The sequence below is a fragment of the Macrobrachium rosenbergii genome, chromosome 18 (genome assembly GCF_040412425.1).
Source record: "Macrobrachium rosenbergii isolate ZJJX-2024 chromosome 18, ASM4041242v1, whole genome shotgun sequence".
In the NCBI taxonomy this organism is placed as follows: domain Eukaryota; kingdom Metazoa; phylum Arthropoda; class Malacostraca; order Decapoda; family Palaemonidae; genus Macrobrachium; species Macrobrachium rosenbergii.
In genome coordinates, this window is record NC_089758.1 from 12,230,079 (window position 1) to 12,247,439 (window position 17,361).

Below are 17,361 nucleotides of genomic sequence, written 5' to 3' on the forward strand. Positions count from 1 at the left end.
AAATACATTAACCAATTTATGGAATTACAACTTTTTATGTTTTGGGTAAGTACTCTCTGTAATTTGTATTCCTTATTATGTTTGATTAAGCCTCTGCTCTCAATATTTTGTAAATACCTTTATAAATTCCATTCAGAATTCTAAGTAATTGGTGTTGCATTCACAGCGGCTGTGAAACCTCAAGTTACAAGCCCATGTTCACCATCACCATGTGGCATTAATGCATTGTGCAAAAGTGTTGGAGCCCATGCAGTGTGCTCTTGTCCACCTGAACTGGAGGGAAATCCTTATGTTGCATGCACTACTGAATGTGATTCTGACAACATGTGTAGCAACGATAAGGCTTGCATTAGGAGAAAATGTAGGGATCCATGTCCTGGAGTTTGTGGTCTTTTAGCTATTTGCCGAGTCATAGGCCACCGACCTGTTTGTGCATGCCCTGAATTGTTTATAGGCGACCCATACTCCTCCTGTCGACCATCCCCTACCCAACCTTCATGTAAGCATGATGCATGATATGTATATATCTAGCATTTCTTTCTTTCTTACTTGATGCATGTATAAAAATTTGAATTTCATAGTATCCTTCATAGAAATGAAAAAGATAAGGTGCCAATTTTGAATTTGCACACGTTTTTTCTTAAGCAAACGCATCTCATATAACAACAATCCTTCCTTTCCCCCACAATATACAGTATGCTCTGTCTAAAATCAGCATGATTCTATACACTATGATATTGATACCAGTACCCTACAAGACTTGTGATGAAATCATTTGCTTTATTAAAGTCATTTCTTTTGATGTATCTTCTGGATGCTCTGTGAAACTCATTAAGTATGTGCAATTGAAAAATAGGTGCCTCATTTTTTTCCTTTTTAGTAGAGTATATCTTCCTAAACTAGATTTCTTGACTAAGCTTTCTTTCTTAATCAGCGGATGAAAAGTCCCCATGTACACAGAGTCCTTGTGGAAACAATGCTGACTGCAGACCAGCAGGCCATCAGGCTATTTGCACTTGTCATCCAGGATTAATAGGTAACCCACAGATCGGGTGCCACCCAGAGTGTGTCTCCAATGGTGATTGTCCAAGAAATTTGGCCTGCCGCAGTCACAAGTGCATAGATCCTTGCCCTGGTACGTGTGCTGATGATGCAGTATGTGATGTTGTGCATCATCGGCCTCATTGTACCTGTCCAGAAGGCATGCTGGGTAACCCATACTCTCAGTGCTATCTATCCTGTGAGTCTTCTTTGACTTTTTTCATCTCTTTTGCATGTGAAATATATGTATATAAACTCTATACAGATATACAGATCTAATTTATTTCAAATGCTGTAATGGGTTTTTAATTTGTCACGTATATTAGATTGAAGTAACTGATTAATTTCTTTTTTTGCACAATAACTATCCTGTCCAAAAAAAGAAAAAGAAAAATTCATATGTTATAATTTAATAAGTGCTTTTTAGGCACATTTCCCTTTTTGTATTAAACTATTAAGAACTCTGTTATGGTCTGTTTTTTGCATGACTTGTGCATGATATGATGGTATGTTTGATACAGCTGTGGAACCTGTGACTGTGTCTCCTTGCTCACTTTCTCCTTGCCTGCCATGGGAGGTATGCACAGTGCAAGATTCAGGGAATGCATTGTGCCTGGAGTGTGTTATTAGCAGTGACTGTCCTGCCCACCTGGCTTGTTCTCGCTACCAGTGCAGAGATCCTTGCCCTGGGGTGTGTGGGTCAGGAGCAGAATGCGTTGTGGTCTCTCATAGTCCTGTATGTCGATGCTATCCAGGATTACTAGGTGATCCTTACAAACAGTGCTCAAAGCCTACACGCCCAGTTGTTTCACCAAGCAAACCTACACTCTGTGTACCAAGCCCTTGTGGTATAAATGCTCGCTGTCAAGTTAAAATTGACCGTGAAGTATGTGTTTGTGCTCCAGGTTACTTTGGTAATCCATTACTTGGTTGTAGACCAGAATGTGTGGTGCATACAGATTGTGATGTAAAATTGGCTTGTGTGAAACAGAAGTGCATTAACCCATGTCCAGGCACATGTGCCCCTGAAGCTCACTGTAGCATAGTCAATCACCGACCAGTATGCACCTGCCCTGTTGGTGCTGAGGGAGATCCACTGATACGATGTCTTGAAATACCAAAACTACCTCCACCAGTTTCATGTAAGAAATCTCTTATTCAAGTCTTAACTTTTATTTACTCCCCTCCCTGTGCTTGTTGATTGGAATCTTACATTTATTTAAGATATCCTTTAAATCTTCATAAGTGTTTGCGAGATGGTGATTTTTTGTAGAGCAGATTTCATTCATTATTTTTTAGTTAACTCATTCCTGTCCATTAGCATAAACTATAGTGCTACCCCGCATTTTCACACTTCACTTTTCCTCGCTTCATTTTGTTGCAGATTTTTGTGGAACATATCTTTCACTTTTCCACGGGAACTTTCACCAACGCGCAAATTTTTTCTATGGACCATATCTCTAAAATCACTCATTCGCTTTTTGTTTGTAGAGCAACACTATTTATTCCCCAATTACTGTATTTTTTCATATTGTGTTCGTGACCAAATACAGATTTTTATGATAAAAATGATTCACAGTGTACCCATACTGTACTACTGCACCTGTTAAGCTCATTCTGGGGTGGGCCTCAGAATGAGCATAACATGTTTACAATTCTCTCTCTCTCTCTCTCATTTTAAGGGTAATGTCAGATGCCTTGAATTGATATTACTGTAAAGTGTCTTTGGATGATAGAGCATACTGTACAGTATCTAAAATATTCGCTAATTATTGTCATTTTATTTTCCAGTCTGTTTTTATGGAAATGGAAAAGTTGTGCTGTAATTATAGCATGGAAAACATGAGCAAATGAATGACAAAGCAACTTCACGTTTATCTATATAAGTATACTGTACAAAACAAATAATTTGTTTTGTACAGTATAGTTTTATGGTATAGATAAACATGTTAGTTTGTCATTCATATTTTCCATGCTATAATTACAACTTTTTGCATTTCAGTAAAAGCAGACTGGAAAACAAAATGAAGGTAATTAGTGAATATTTTAGATATTGTACAGTATGCTCTATCATTCAAAAACACTTTACAGTAATATCATTCAAATACATCTTACATTACCCTTGTAAAAAAGAGAGAATGAGCATAACAGGTTTATGCTCATTCTGGGGCCCATCCCGGAATGAGCTAAACAGCTACAGTAGTACAGTATAAGTACAACTTAAATCATTTTTATCATAAAAATTATTTACAGCGTACTTTTATACTATACTACTGTGTACCTGTTAAGCTCATCCTGGATGGGCCTCTGAATGAGCATAACGGGTTACGATCTCTCTCTCTCTCTCTCTCTCTCTCTCTCTCTCTCTCTCTCTCTCTCTCTCTCTCTCTCTCTCTCTCTCTCTCTCTCTCTCTCTCTCTCTCTCTCTCTAAGGTTTATGTAAGATGTGTTTGAAATTATATTACTGTAGTGTTTTTGGATGATAGAGCATACTGTAAAATATATCTAAAATATTCGCTAATTATTTTGATTTTATTTTACAGTCTGCTTGTATTGAAATGCAAAAAGTTGTAATTATAGCATGGAAAATATGAAAAAATAAATGACAAAGTAACATCATGTTTATCTATAAAACTACACTGTACAAAACTAATAAATTATTTGTTTTTTACGGTATAGTTTTATAGATAAAAGTGATGTTACTTTGTCATTCATTTTTTCATATTTCCCATGCTGTAATTACAACTTCTTGCATTTCAATAAAAGCAGACTGGAAAACAGAGGATTAGTGATAATTTTAATTGTTTTTACCCGTGTAAAAGGAAAACGGAACGACTTCACTACTATGAGAGAAAATAGTTTTGCTTATGTATACAGGGGTAACTTGATTAGGTGTCACACTTCTGTAAGACAGATTGATTTAATTTGTATTAAACATTTTGCAGATATTTTGCTGTTTACATTAATGTTAATATTTTAAAATTAGTAAATCATTGTTATAAGCATTTTAGGGGACATACATATACACTTAAGAATAAAAGTTGTAAAAAGTTGATCTGAGATGACTTACGGTGTTTTGGAATGATGATTTGGGGTGTATTTTTGTTTGAAATATTAAATTGTTTTAGTATGATAATATAAGGTATATTTTTGTTTGAACTATCAAATTAAGCAATGAGCTGTTAAAATAGGCAGTTACAGTATAACCATTTTAGTTTAAGGGGTACAGGGTATTTGACAGTTATAAGCCAGTTGTAAGCATTTTTGAGGGGGATTTTGCATTCCGCAGATTTCGCGTTTCCATGGTAGGTTCTGGAACCTATACCCGTGAAAAAGTGGGGTAGCACTGTATTAAGTAATGTAAACACATGTTGGATATGTACGACTGTTTTATTGAGTTTCTGTTATTTCTGCTTTGACCTTTTAATTGGAAATAAGATGACCAGTTTTGCAAATTTTCTCATAATAATTTTAGTATGATAGTCTGATCACTTCATGGAAAATTGTAATGTGTTCAAAATTAATATAGATTGGCAGAGCTATTTTCAAAATTCTGATATACTGTATAGATATTCAAACTGCAATTAATTTACTGCTTTTGTTCAGATAGTACAGTAACTGCATAGTAAACACTTTCTTGAAACATGTTCTTGTGAATTTCAAATTTCTTGCTTGCCTTTTCTTCCTTCTGTATTCTCTTGTTTTGTAGATAATGTAAATAGTGGTACAGTATGTATATTTCATTGTATATTAATAACTTTAAAGTTTAGATATTTCTAAAATAAGTTCTCAAACCAAGTACATGTTGCATATCCCCTACAGTAGTGCCAGATACAGACAAAGCCCCATGTTCGCCAGGGCCATGTGGAGTAAACACTCAGTGCCGGGTGGTAGGGGGACTTGCTGTTTGTGCCTGTCTACCTGGCCTACTGGGTAACCCTTACCTTGGGTGTCGTCCTGAATGCCAGCGTGATATAGAGTGTGACTTAGATAAGTCATGCATTCACCAGAAATGCATTGACCCATGTCCTGGAACATGTGGTAGACGTGCTACCTGTCTTGTTGTTAATCATCGACCCCAGTGCTCATGTAATCCAGGATATACCGGCAACCCTTACTTCTCCTGCATTTTGCATAAACGTATGAAGTTCTTTTCCTATCATTAACTTACCTTTTTTTATATATGGTTCAGCTTTGAAAATTTTCTGGTAGAAAAAAAATGTTAGTTCCTAAGAAGCATTTTGTTTGCATGGTAAACTTAATAGATCTGCTTGTGCATGCAAAAAATATAATATAAATGTGCATGTTAATTTTGGTATTTGTTAGCTTAATTGCATGCTCTCTCTCACAGCACCCCAACCTTCCATCTCTTCTTCGGCTTGTACTCCATCACCATGTGGTCCCTTCTCCCAATGTAAAGATATGGGGAACTATCCAAGATGTTCTTGCATAAAGGGGTATATTGGGTCACCACCTTTGTGCCGACCAGAGTGTGTGGTAAACTCAGACTGCTCAGTTCAGAAGGCATGTATTAACCAGAGATGTGAAAACCCATGTATTGGGGCATGTGGCATGGATGCTGAATGTCGTGTCATTCAACACAATCCAGTGTGTTCATGCCGTCCACAGTTTGAAGGGGATCCACTTACTCTCTGTGTTCCAGCCCCAGAACGTAAGCATAGAAGAAATTTACTTTTAATAACAAAATAGTGTTACTGTATGTCACATCTGGCATATTAGACAACAATTTTAAGCATAATGTATATTTAACAACTGTAAAATTTTTGCAGCGGCGATTCCCCCATCTCTACCTGCTACTGATCCTTGCGTCATAAGTACATGTGGCACAAATGCAGACTGCTATGTAGAGAATATTTTGCCGATCTGCAAATGTCATCCAGATCATTATGGCAATCCCTATGTTGCATGTAAACCAGAATGCATCATAGATTCTGATTGCCCACATTCACTAGACTGTGTCCAAAACAGGTGTGTTGACCCATGTCCTGGATCATGCGGTATCAATGCAATATGTAATGTCCTTAACCATCAAGCAATTTGTAATTGCCCAAGAGGCTTTGAGGGCAATCCCTTGACACGATGCCATCCTGTGCCGATTACATCTCGTAAGTTATTTCAGTGTTTTAGGCAGTCATTGAATTAATAGGAGTTACTGAATTATAGTCAGTGAATGATGACTTTTAAAGTTTTCCTAGAACTTACAGTATACTATACTCTTTCATAGATGGTTTTGAACTGACAGTAATTTTTTTTATTGGACCTGCAACTTTAATCTAGAATTTCAGTAAGGTTGTAGTATTTCAGTTACATTTAAAAACTGATTGCCACAGTAACTTGCACATCTAGCTATAAACAAGGTTATGTATTTTGTACTGTGCTCTTCAGCATCAAACACAACAAAAGAAAAAACTGTTCCCTGTTATCTAAAAGTGTGACCAGCGATCTCAATATCACAATACAAAACTCCATTGTCTGTGGTAGTATTATTGCTTTATTGTTTTTACATTATTCCTTTAAACTGTCACATTCAGTGTTATTTAAGTACAGAATGTACTCAAAATATTGAGTTTAGAAACAGCTCGGTAGTTCATTAATGAAATGTCCTCTGGTTGTATTCCCCTACCCGATGAAGCCTATTTAACACAAGCTTTAATGGTTTTCATTACCTTATGCAAAACTGAGTATCCACACATAAACAATATGTAAAACTAATGACATCATATTTAAACCCATCAAGCTCACAATTATTGAATGTGAGTTTTATAAATTTTAAGAAATTAACTTCGAAAACATTAACAATGTTATATTCTTTCATAGCATTTATAGACATTAGAGTACAGTATTTAAATTAGTTTTAAAAAAGAAGAGGACAGAAATAACTGGTTATCACTCTGAACTGAAGGACAGAGCAGTTGGTTGATACAAACTTACAGCATTTTCCTGTCATCCTGTAGAGTATACAATCAGTTTTATTATTTTGGAAATTAGTTATATATTATTTTTACTTTTGTCCTCATATACAGCATTAAAAATTAAAATTTCAATCAAAGTATGGTAAATACCAACAGATAAATTTTGAATTGCAGATTTGCAGGATATCTGTGGCATTCTGTTTGGGATTGTTGAATTCTTTTTATGAGCATATATTTTAAATTACTGTAGACCTTTAACTATGCAAGTCAGTATGTCAGGTCAGATTAGAAATATTCTAAGACTGCTGAATGCTAGGAAAAATTTTCAAGATTGTATTGTGAATCAGTAGAAATTTTGACAGTATCTTCTTTTTATCTCCTTGTGTCTCTTAAGATACTTATACAGCACGTACTGCCAAAAGTGCACTTGAATTAACACTGAAGACTATTAAAAAGATAAATTATCTAATACTTTCATGGTCTGCACAGTAGTTAGGTGAGAAATTTTGTGTTGATAATGGTAGAATTTATGAAAATTGCCAATACATTCTTATACCACATGTTACAAAAGCAGAACAGCCTCTGAATTTATAAACAATTGCAACAGCTGCCCCTGTGGACTTCTTAGACCCATGTCAGTCATCTCCCTGTGCAACCAATGCCCTATGTCATGTTGTGGGTGGTCGTCCAACTTGCTCCTGCCTTCCTGGTTTCTTTGGAGACCCAATTCACATATGCCGCCCTGAATGCATCACCAATTCAGAGTGCAGACTGAATCAGGCTTGTATCAGTCATAAATGTGTAGATCCTTGTCCTGGAGTGTGTGGAGAGTATGCCTCATGTAGGGTTGTGTTGCATGCTCCAGTGTGTTCATGCTCAGGTGGATACACTGGTAACCCCTACAAGGAATGTCTGCCTGTATCATGTAAGAGGGTCATTTTTTTTAATTCAGTACAGTACTATTATTATATCAGTAGAATTTATAAGATATTTTACCTAATCAAGAATGCTTCAAAGCAGTTTCCTACTCTTGTCATGCCATTCTTTCAAGTTTGTGGATTATATTTTGCATGTAAATATCTTTTTTGTATGTACTCTATTAGCATGTGCATGTTAATGACAAGTTTATTCACCTCTAGCCTTAGTGACCCCAGAACCTCCACGCAGTCCTTGTGAAGGTAACCCGTGTGGACCAAATGCACAGTGCAGAGAAGTTAATGGTCAGCGACAATGTTCATGTCTGCCTGGATTCATTGGCAAGCCTCCAGCCTGCCGCCCAGAGTGTGTTGTGCACCAAGAATGTGCTCCACTTTTCGCCTGTCTTAATAACAGATGTGTAGATCCATGTAAAGGAACTTGTGGCATCAATGCAGACTGTCGTGTCATAAATCACAATCCCATTTGCAGTTGCATTGCTGGTTTTACAGGTGATCCCTTCATTCGTTGCACTCCAGCACCCGTTACTAAGCCCACACCTCCTCCCACAACACATAGTCCTACAACAGTTACAGTAGCACACCCTCCATCTCAGCCGCCTATTGCAGGAAAACCATCTCATGTAGATGAACCCATAATACCAATAGCTATAACCACACCACCATCTAAAACAACACCTGATGTCATAATTCCTCAGCTTCCTGCCCAACCTCCCAATCCTTGTGTCCCTGATCCCTGTGGTGCTAATGCAATTTGCCGGGGTTTTGTTGACCGATATGTGTGCGAATGTCAACCTGGATACTTTGGAAAACCTGAAATTGGTTGTGGGCCAGAATGTGTTCTTAGCTCTGACTGTGACAGTGGTTTTACTTGCGTTCGCCAGAAGTGTGTCAATCCATGTCCAGGAGCTTGTGCTCAAACAGCTAAATGCAGTGTGGTGAACCACAAGGCAATCTGCTCCTGTCCAGATGGTCTCACTGGTGATCCCTATATTCACTGTGCTATGGCTCCCATCGCTGGTTCCACACCATGTAAGATTCCAAAATACTACCGTCAGTTGCTATATTGTATACAATAATGTGATCACTTGTAATGCATGATATATTTTCTCTGTGGCATGGGTAAATTTTCATATATTATTATATTTCTTGTGAATTTTGAATTATTGAATGAATTTGCATGCTGCATGTTACAGCTCCTCCACCATTGGAACCTACTGCTCATCGTCCCTGTGATCCAAACCCTTGTGGACAGAATGCAGAGTGCAGACCTGTTGGCTTAGACAGTGACTGTAACTGCCTTCCAGGATACTTCGGTAACCCTTATGACATTTGTCGACCAGAATGTACAGCTGATCCACACTGTCCCTTCTACCTGTCCTGTGTTAATGAAAAATGTGTGGATCCTTGCCCTGGCACTTGTGGAATCAATGCAGAATGCCAGGTTGTTAATCATTCCCCTGTATGCTATTGCAAATCAGGGTACACTGGTGATCCTTACCAGTCTTGTCGCATAGAACAATGTAAGCACTATAGTCTCTTTTGGTTTATTGTCTAAGTAGTGATATAAATCTCTAAGTGTGATGATCTTTTAGAATGGCCTTTTAAACTATACAATATTTTGAATTATGTAAAGCATGTTGTATAAACTGTGTAGTATAGTGCTGTACTTTGCTAATATCAGCACCCCTTTTGCACCATAGTTTCTGTAATTTGCATCTTGATATTAAGCATTCATGTTTTTATCTGTTTCTGAAATGTCTATGCATGTTGTAGCTACAACTCCAAGACCAGTGAATCCCTGCAACCCAGATCCTTGTGGACCAAATTCAATATGTCGTGCTGTTGGCGATCGACCTGTCTGTGAATGTCGGCCAAACTACTTTGGTAGACCGCCAAATTGCAGACCTGAATGTATTGTCAACTCTGACTGTGATGTATTAAAAGCATGTGTCAATCAGAAGTGTCGTGATCCATGTGTAGGGGCATGTGGCACAGAAGCAATTTGTGAAGTGGTTAATCATAATCCTATTTGCTACTGCCCCAAGGATATGACTGGGGATCCTTTCATACGCTGCTTCAAGCCCCCTGTTGGTATGTATTACCTTAGAGTTATGAAGGATTAGCTATATTTTTAGCTAATAGTGGAAAGCATAATCTGTTTAATTGTAACTTTTTGGTTGATCAATAATGCTAATTATATAATTTTCAGATGTGACTCCTCCTCCTAAAGACGATGACCCATGTTTCCCAAATCCATGTGGTCATAGTGCTATATGTACTTATGATGGTATTGCTGCAGTTTGTTCTTGCAAGCCAGAAATGATTGGAAACCCATATGATTTTTGCCGTTATGAATGTGTTGTTAATTCAGACTGTAAACGTGATGAGGCTTGCTCACGAAATAGATGTATAGATCCTTGTCCAGGCACTTGTGGTGTCAATGCAGAATGCCATGTATCTCACCACAGTCCAGTCTGTACATGTCCTCATGATCTCACAGGGGATCCATTCTCACGTTGTGTCCTCATACCTTCCAGTAAGCATGATTTTTCCTCTATCTTGGTAACTGATTTTTTATCTTTGGATTATGCATGTTATTTTCCAATTACTTATTATACTAAATTTATTCATTAATCAAAGTTCTAATTTTGTAATACTGTATACTTTTATTTCTTTTGATTGCTTTTCAACTTTCACTTATATAATGTGCATGATGCATGATTTTCTCCAGCACCAGTTGTCCCAGAAGATCCATGTTCACCACCACCTTGTGGTCTTAATGCTGAGTGCCATCGCGATGGCTCTTCCTACCTCTGCAAGTGTGTCAGAGATTACTTCGGTGACCCATACACAGAATGTCGGCCAGAATGTATTGTCAACACAGATTGCCCCAGTGCCCTTGCCTGCCGTAACCTCAGATGTATTGATCCATGTCCTGGCACATGTGGTTTGAATGCTCAGTGTGATATGGCAAACCACAATCCAGTCTGTTCATGTTTGCCTGGCTATGAAGGCAATCCTTATGAGAAATGTTCACTTAAATCTGTTTCTAGTGAGTTTACTGTGATTTTTATAGTTTTTTACTACTATTTCTTTGGTGCACAGTGATACAGTTGAGTTGTATGACACCATGATCTTTACATATGCACTATTTGAATATGACAAATGACACTTAATATAGCTTGCATTATATATTTTCAATGACTCAGTTGAAACTTAGAATTTTAGACATGCATAAACACACACACACACACACACACACACACACATATATATATATATATATATATATATATATATATATATATATATATATATATATATATATATATATATATATATATATATATATATATATATATATATATATATATATATATATATATATATTTATAATTATGTTAGAATGAAATGGTATATTCATTGTATATATATAGGAAAAATGAAATGGTCAATCATTGGGAAAAAAACTATAGACATAAATTAGTTTATGGTACCTGGTGTGGTGTATGAAAGAATTCTATTGGTTAAATTTAGTTAGTTATAAATGATTTGTTTAACCAGACCTCTGATTAAACAAATCATTTATAACTAACTAAATTTAACCAATAGAATTCTTTCATACACCACACCAATGGTATAGGATATTATAGGGGAGCAGTTTGGACTTCAGATGATAGTGTAGTGAGAAAAATAATTACTGTATTATGAAGTGTTTGCGTTAAAGATTGAGGGGTAAAGGAAAACATTCTGTGTATAGGAGCTTATAGATTTTTAAAAAAATTATTTCAGTACTGTACGGTCATAAAACACAAGTCAGTTGCTGGAGCAGGTGAAGATCAGTCTTTTATTGGCAATTCTTAGTTTTGTTATGGAAAAAAAAATGTTTAAGAGTACTTTGACATGGACACGAGTAAATTTTTTTAAAGAGTGTTAGAGATAATGTCATATCTTTGTGATTGTTTGATATGTTAATCTATGAAGTCAGAGGGAGCTGAAGGGAAGAATGACAGGTATATGTATAAGTTTGCAGAATAATGAGATTCAGACTGACTAAAACCCTTTAACAACTCAATCAGATATGTTTCTTTTTGATTTACCTCACACAAATGTTAAGAGATATTACACATACACCTGTTTGTTGCCTGTTTATTTGTTTCTTATGTGTCTTTTTGGCTGTTCACTGCAGTTGCACAACCACCTCATGTTGATCCCTGCAACCCCACCCCTTGTGGGCCTTATTCCTCTTGTCGCCCCGTTCGAGAACGCCCTGTTTGCGAGTGTCTACCAGGTTACTATGGGGCTCCTCCTCAATGCCGACCAGAATGTATAACCAATTCTGATTGCCCTAAATACTTAGCATGTGTTGGGGAAAAATGCATTGACCATTGCCCAAGTGCTTGTGGACTTCAAGCATTATGTCAAATGGTGAATCACAATCCTGTATGCACCTGCCCCAGGGGATATGAGGGCAATCCCCAGATCCAGTGCTTACTCATAACTAGTAAGATGTTTTGTTTGTTGGTTTTAGAGGTTTTTCAAGTCTCATACATGTGATAATTATATTACTCATTTCTATGTTGTAGGACAGTTTTTTCCTTCACCTAAATTATTGTGCATGTGTTTCATTATTATAATTAACTAGGTTCCAAGCAATATACTGCTCTTTCAACATGTACTTTTTCAATTTCTCACTTAGAAATCAATACATTATATTCACTGCACTCTTAAAATTAAGTATAGTACTGTACAGTATTCTTTCTTAACCCAAAAAATCCTCAGAAACCACATTATATTAAATACATTTTTATTAATAAATGAATGATGGTTACAGCTACCAGTCCAAGACCTGTGATAACTACATCACCTCCTGTGAAGGCTACACCCAAACCTTTGCAACCTACTGTGCCACCACGGCCATGTATTCCAAATCCATGTGGTGCCAGTGGTATTTGCTCAGTTGCTGGCAATTACTTTGAATGTACCTGTCCCACTGGCATGTTTGGGAACCCTTATGTGGAATGTCGACCTGAATGCATTGTTGATTCTGACTGTCCCAGGGATAAAGCATGTGAAAGGAATGAATGCATTGATCCATGTATTGGTTTATGTGGATCCCAGGCCGACTGCCATACTATCATGCATCGTCCATTTTGCACTTGTCCATCAGGCCTTACTGGTGATGCATATATCAAATGTTCCCCCGTTACACCAAAACGTAAGCATGACGTGTTAAGTTATGCTGTGATGTGTGTCGAACAGTTTAAGTAACATTAAATTTAAGAATTTTTGTATTGTTTGTCAGATATTAACTTACTGCTATATAATACCTAGAATGCCACAGAAAATAATAAAAAATTGCATGTCCTCTTTGATTCTATGCATGACATAATGAGATGACATTTTAACATTGCATTTAAGTGATCCCATAAAATTTCCCATATTCTTGTGCTGGGCTTTACCTTATTAATTCTTGCTTTCTACATCAGCTGTGACTTCAACATCTTCTCCTGCTAAAGAAGACCCATGTTTGCCTTCACCATGTGGACCACAGGCTCAGTGCCACGGGGAAGATGGCACTGCTGTGTGTGAATGTATTCCGGGATTCTTTGGTGATCCTTATCTTCAGTGTGACCCTGAATGCTCAGCAGATTCTCATTGCTCTTCTGATTTAGCATGTATCAATGACAAATGTATTGATCCCTGTCCTGGCACTTGTGGCATCAATGCAGAATGTCGGGTATCAAATCATGCACCTATTTGTACTTGTCCACCTGGTTACCAGGGTAGCCCATACCAACGCTGTTATCTACGACCTGGTATGCACTTTTTCTTCCATAATGTCATGTTACACTTGTGTCTATAATATCTTGAAACTTGATCTGTGAGACAGTTTTTCAGCTAACTCATAATTACAGTACTAGTTTACTTAATATCTCTCACTTTACTGGCTGCTATTATGTTAACAGTACTGATTCTCATACCTATTTAGCACTTCTGATTTCCTAAGAAACACATAGAAATTTATTGTTGCATGTTTCTGCTGCATGTTTTGCATGTCCCTTTTCTAGTTGTGGACACATCAGAGGAATCTTCTGAGGACGTGTGCGAAGTGTGTGGTCCCAATGCTGACTGTCGTATGGTGGCCAATCGTCCTGTTTGTACATGTCTACCAGGATATGTTGGTGCCCCACCAAATTGCCGCCCAGAATGTGTTACAAGTCGAGACTGTCCAGCTTTTCTGGCTTGCAACAAACAAAAATGTGTTGATCCATGCCCTGGTGCATGTGGTACTAATGCTGACTGCTCAGTTATAAATCATTCTCCTGTGTGTATCTGTCTCCCAGGTTACACAGGAGAACCTTTTGTTCGATGCCTTCCAATTCCTCTTGGTAAGCGAATGTAATCATGGTAGTTTTTTTGTATTTTATTATACTTCAGTTTTGTTTATTAACAATTACAGATTAGAAGGGAGCTTTATAAAATGATTTTCGTATTTTTTCCACAGTAATTACTACAGCTCTTCCACCTAGAGACAAAGAGGATCCATGCAGAGAAGGAACCTGTGCTGCTAATGCTGAGTGTCGTGTACAAGGAGATCGGGGCATTTGTTCATGCAAGACAGGATACTTTGGCAATGCTTATGTGCTTTGCAGGCCAGAATGTGTCATAAATTCAGAGTGTCCTCAGTATCTTGCATGCAACAACAAGCGCTGCACAGATCCATGTCCTGGAACGTGTGGCATTGATGCCATTTGTGAAGTTGTTAATCACAATCCAGTTTGCACATGTCCACGAAGCATGACTGGTGACCCATTTGTTCGCTGTGAACCAAGTATGTTGATATAAACTAAATCCATTTTGTATTTTGTTTGTAATTTCATTAAATTGAGTTAAATATCTAATATATCAAAACAGAGGTAGATTTAGATTATAGACTTTCATTAAGAATAGAAAATTGTGTGTACATTTTTACATTGGTAATTTTCTTGGTAAATTTTCAGTATATTAGTTTCCTCATGTTAGTTTTTGTGCATGGAGGTTTACAAACTCCCAGCTGTTATCAAGTAGTAAAATTGATGGAGTATTGTAAGACTCCACTTTTTGCAATACTGTATTTCATGGAACCATAATTTTGTAATGCCAAGACCATTTTAAGTTTAAACTTCATAGCAAGATTGTTAAGTATTTTCAAATGTATTACGTACTACTTGCAGCACTTAAGTGGCAGAACTGAATATCATCACCTTTTTGTATGAAACAGCAGTTATGTGACATTGCCTCATTTTGACTTTTTTCTTGCCTGACAGTCCGAGCACCACCCGATCCTTGTAATCCAACTCCATGTGGACCATATACAAAATGTCGGGTTGTTGCTGACAGAGCTGTGTGCTCCTGTATTCCTGGATATTTTGGTGACCCCAATATTGGCTGCAAGCCAGAATGCACCATCAATTCAGACTGTCCTCTGAGCAAGGCTTGTATTAATTCAAAGTGTGTGGACCCATGTAGGGGAGTGTGTGGTAGCCAAGCAGAGTGCAGTGTTGTGAGCCACAATCCTTTGTGCAGTTGTCCTGATGGCTACACTGGAGATCCTCTGGTTGCATGTAGACCTAAGCCGGGTTAGTACTTTAAAGTAAAACCATTTTAATATGAATTAAGCTGATTATGTTCATTGAAATGTTTCTTCAGTGCATGAATACACAGAGAGAAAAAACTAGCTACTATTCTCCATTTTAGATATTAGTACTGTAAAGCATGTGTGTTGACATACAGTATTTTATACTATTCAGGAACTTAAAGTGGCAAATGTAACATATAATTAAAGAGTAATGTTTCATAAAAAATGAGTAAAAACAGAATGGCTGCTATATCATTTTTATATTTACTATAGTATATCACTGTCCAGACATTGCAAGACTATAAAGTTCAGTGTAAATGTGGTAAACAGTAGAACAGAACAGTATTAGAGTAATAAACCGTACTTTTAAATGGCCATGTTCTAACAGGAAATGGGAAGGAATTTAAGTTTACCACAGTAAACTTAATTAGAAAATAATCTGATATCTAGAGAACTCTCATGAGAAACAAGAAAAGCTATAACAAATTTTGAATTCTATACTGTTCCTAGGTTCTAGTTTTTTATGAGAAGAAAGTCTCAGATTTTGTTTAGCTTAGTCACAATAGTGTAGAATAAAATACAGTATCACCAATGTAATGATGATCAAAAGAGTACTGTATGTTAGGAATGTAGTGTTTCCAACTGGAGGTAATAAGGTGAGAAAACTTTTGTAATTTCATACTGATAAATTGGAAAAATATCCAAGTTTACATACTCTGAAATTTAGATGCACAGAAAATTAATGCACGCAGAAATTATAAAAAGTGTAAAAAAATGTACAGTATTTAGATTATTCACCTTAATTTAAGGATTTGCCGATCCAAAGCAGATAGGTATCGTAGGGTTACCCAGAAGTGGACTGCCCTGGTCACTTTGAAACCTCATACAGTACATTTGCTGTTGACAGTTGTAGCTAACAGCAAGTGTTCATATGCCTAATTTTTTTTACCCAAAGAAAACTGACCTCGGTTTGAAATGATATTGTAGACAGATTTAGTTCTCATGATATTTTTTTATGCTGTTTCTAACAGTGAATGGACTGGTTCTAATAACATTCTGTTATGCTAATACTGTCATGATAATGGCAATCAGGTATAGCAATAAAAGTTATAGATTGTAAGGTACCTGTATAGAAGTTGTATTAGAACTGTAAATCTGTCGTTAAATTCTTTTAACAATACAGTAATGTAAGTGTATGCTTACAGATGTCCCAGAAGACCCCTGCAATCCTGATCCATGTGGTATCAATGCCAACTGTGAAGTATCCAATAAAAGAGCAGTGTGTGACTGTTTGCCAGGATATTTTGGCAATCCATATGTGGAGTGTCGACCAGAGTGTATTATTAATTCTGATTGCCCCAAGTACTTATCATGTGTGAATCAGAAATGTAGAGATCCTTGTCCTGGTACTTGTGGAATAAATGCTGTCTGTGATGTTATCAATCACAATGCTATGTGTAGCTGTCCCCGTGCCTACACCGGAGATCCGTATGTGAGGTGTGAGCTTGGTAAGTACCCATCCTGTGTCTGTTTATTTCTTTTTTGTGGTGGATTAGAATAAGATTTATTTTGAAGATTGATTTTTTTTTTTTGCATGTATGCCAGATGAATTCTTGTTGAGTATGAGATGAATTGAGCATGAATTCTAGCCTGTCAGGTAGCATGTCATATACCTGTGCATGAAATAGTTTACAGAGCATATAGCATGTTTACAAGAATTTTTTTGTTTAGAACATATATTTTCTGTGAATGCCTATATATTATCTGTATGCAGCATGTAATATAATGTACAAACTTAAAAGAAAAAGACTGTCTAATGCATGTCTTA

General features: G+C 36.8%; 1 protein-coding gene across 1 annotated transcript in view; it reads left to right on the forward strand.

Annotated features, from left to right (window-relative positions):
- The window catches only part of LOC136847945 (uncharacterized), a 313,292-nt gene that overhangs the window by 230,215 nt on the left and 65,716 nt on the right, over positions 1–17,361 (forward strand). The window contains 19 exon segments of the mRNA XM_067119965.1: positions 167–499; positions 935–1,155; positions 1,541–2,183; positions 4,864–5,181; positions 5,393–5,713; positions 5,832–6,167; positions 7,582–7,899; positions 8,114–8,941; positions 9,106–9,432; positions 9,686–10,003; positions 10,122–10,448; positions 10,644–10,964; positions 12,102–12,416; positions 12,747–13,130; positions 13,402–13,731; positions 13,984–14,304; positions 14,421–14,747; positions 15,223–15,534; positions 16,739–17,041. Coding sequence (XP_066976066.1) covers positions 167–499; positions 935–1,155; positions 1,541–2,183; positions 4,864–5,181; positions 5,393–5,713; positions 5,832–6,167; positions 7,582–7,899; positions 8,114–8,941; positions 9,106–9,432; positions 9,686–10,003; positions 10,122–10,448; positions 10,644–10,964; positions 12,102–12,416; positions 12,747–13,130; positions 13,402–13,731; positions 13,984–14,304; positions 14,421–14,747; positions 15,223–15,534; positions 16,739–17,041 — 6,903 coding nt within the window.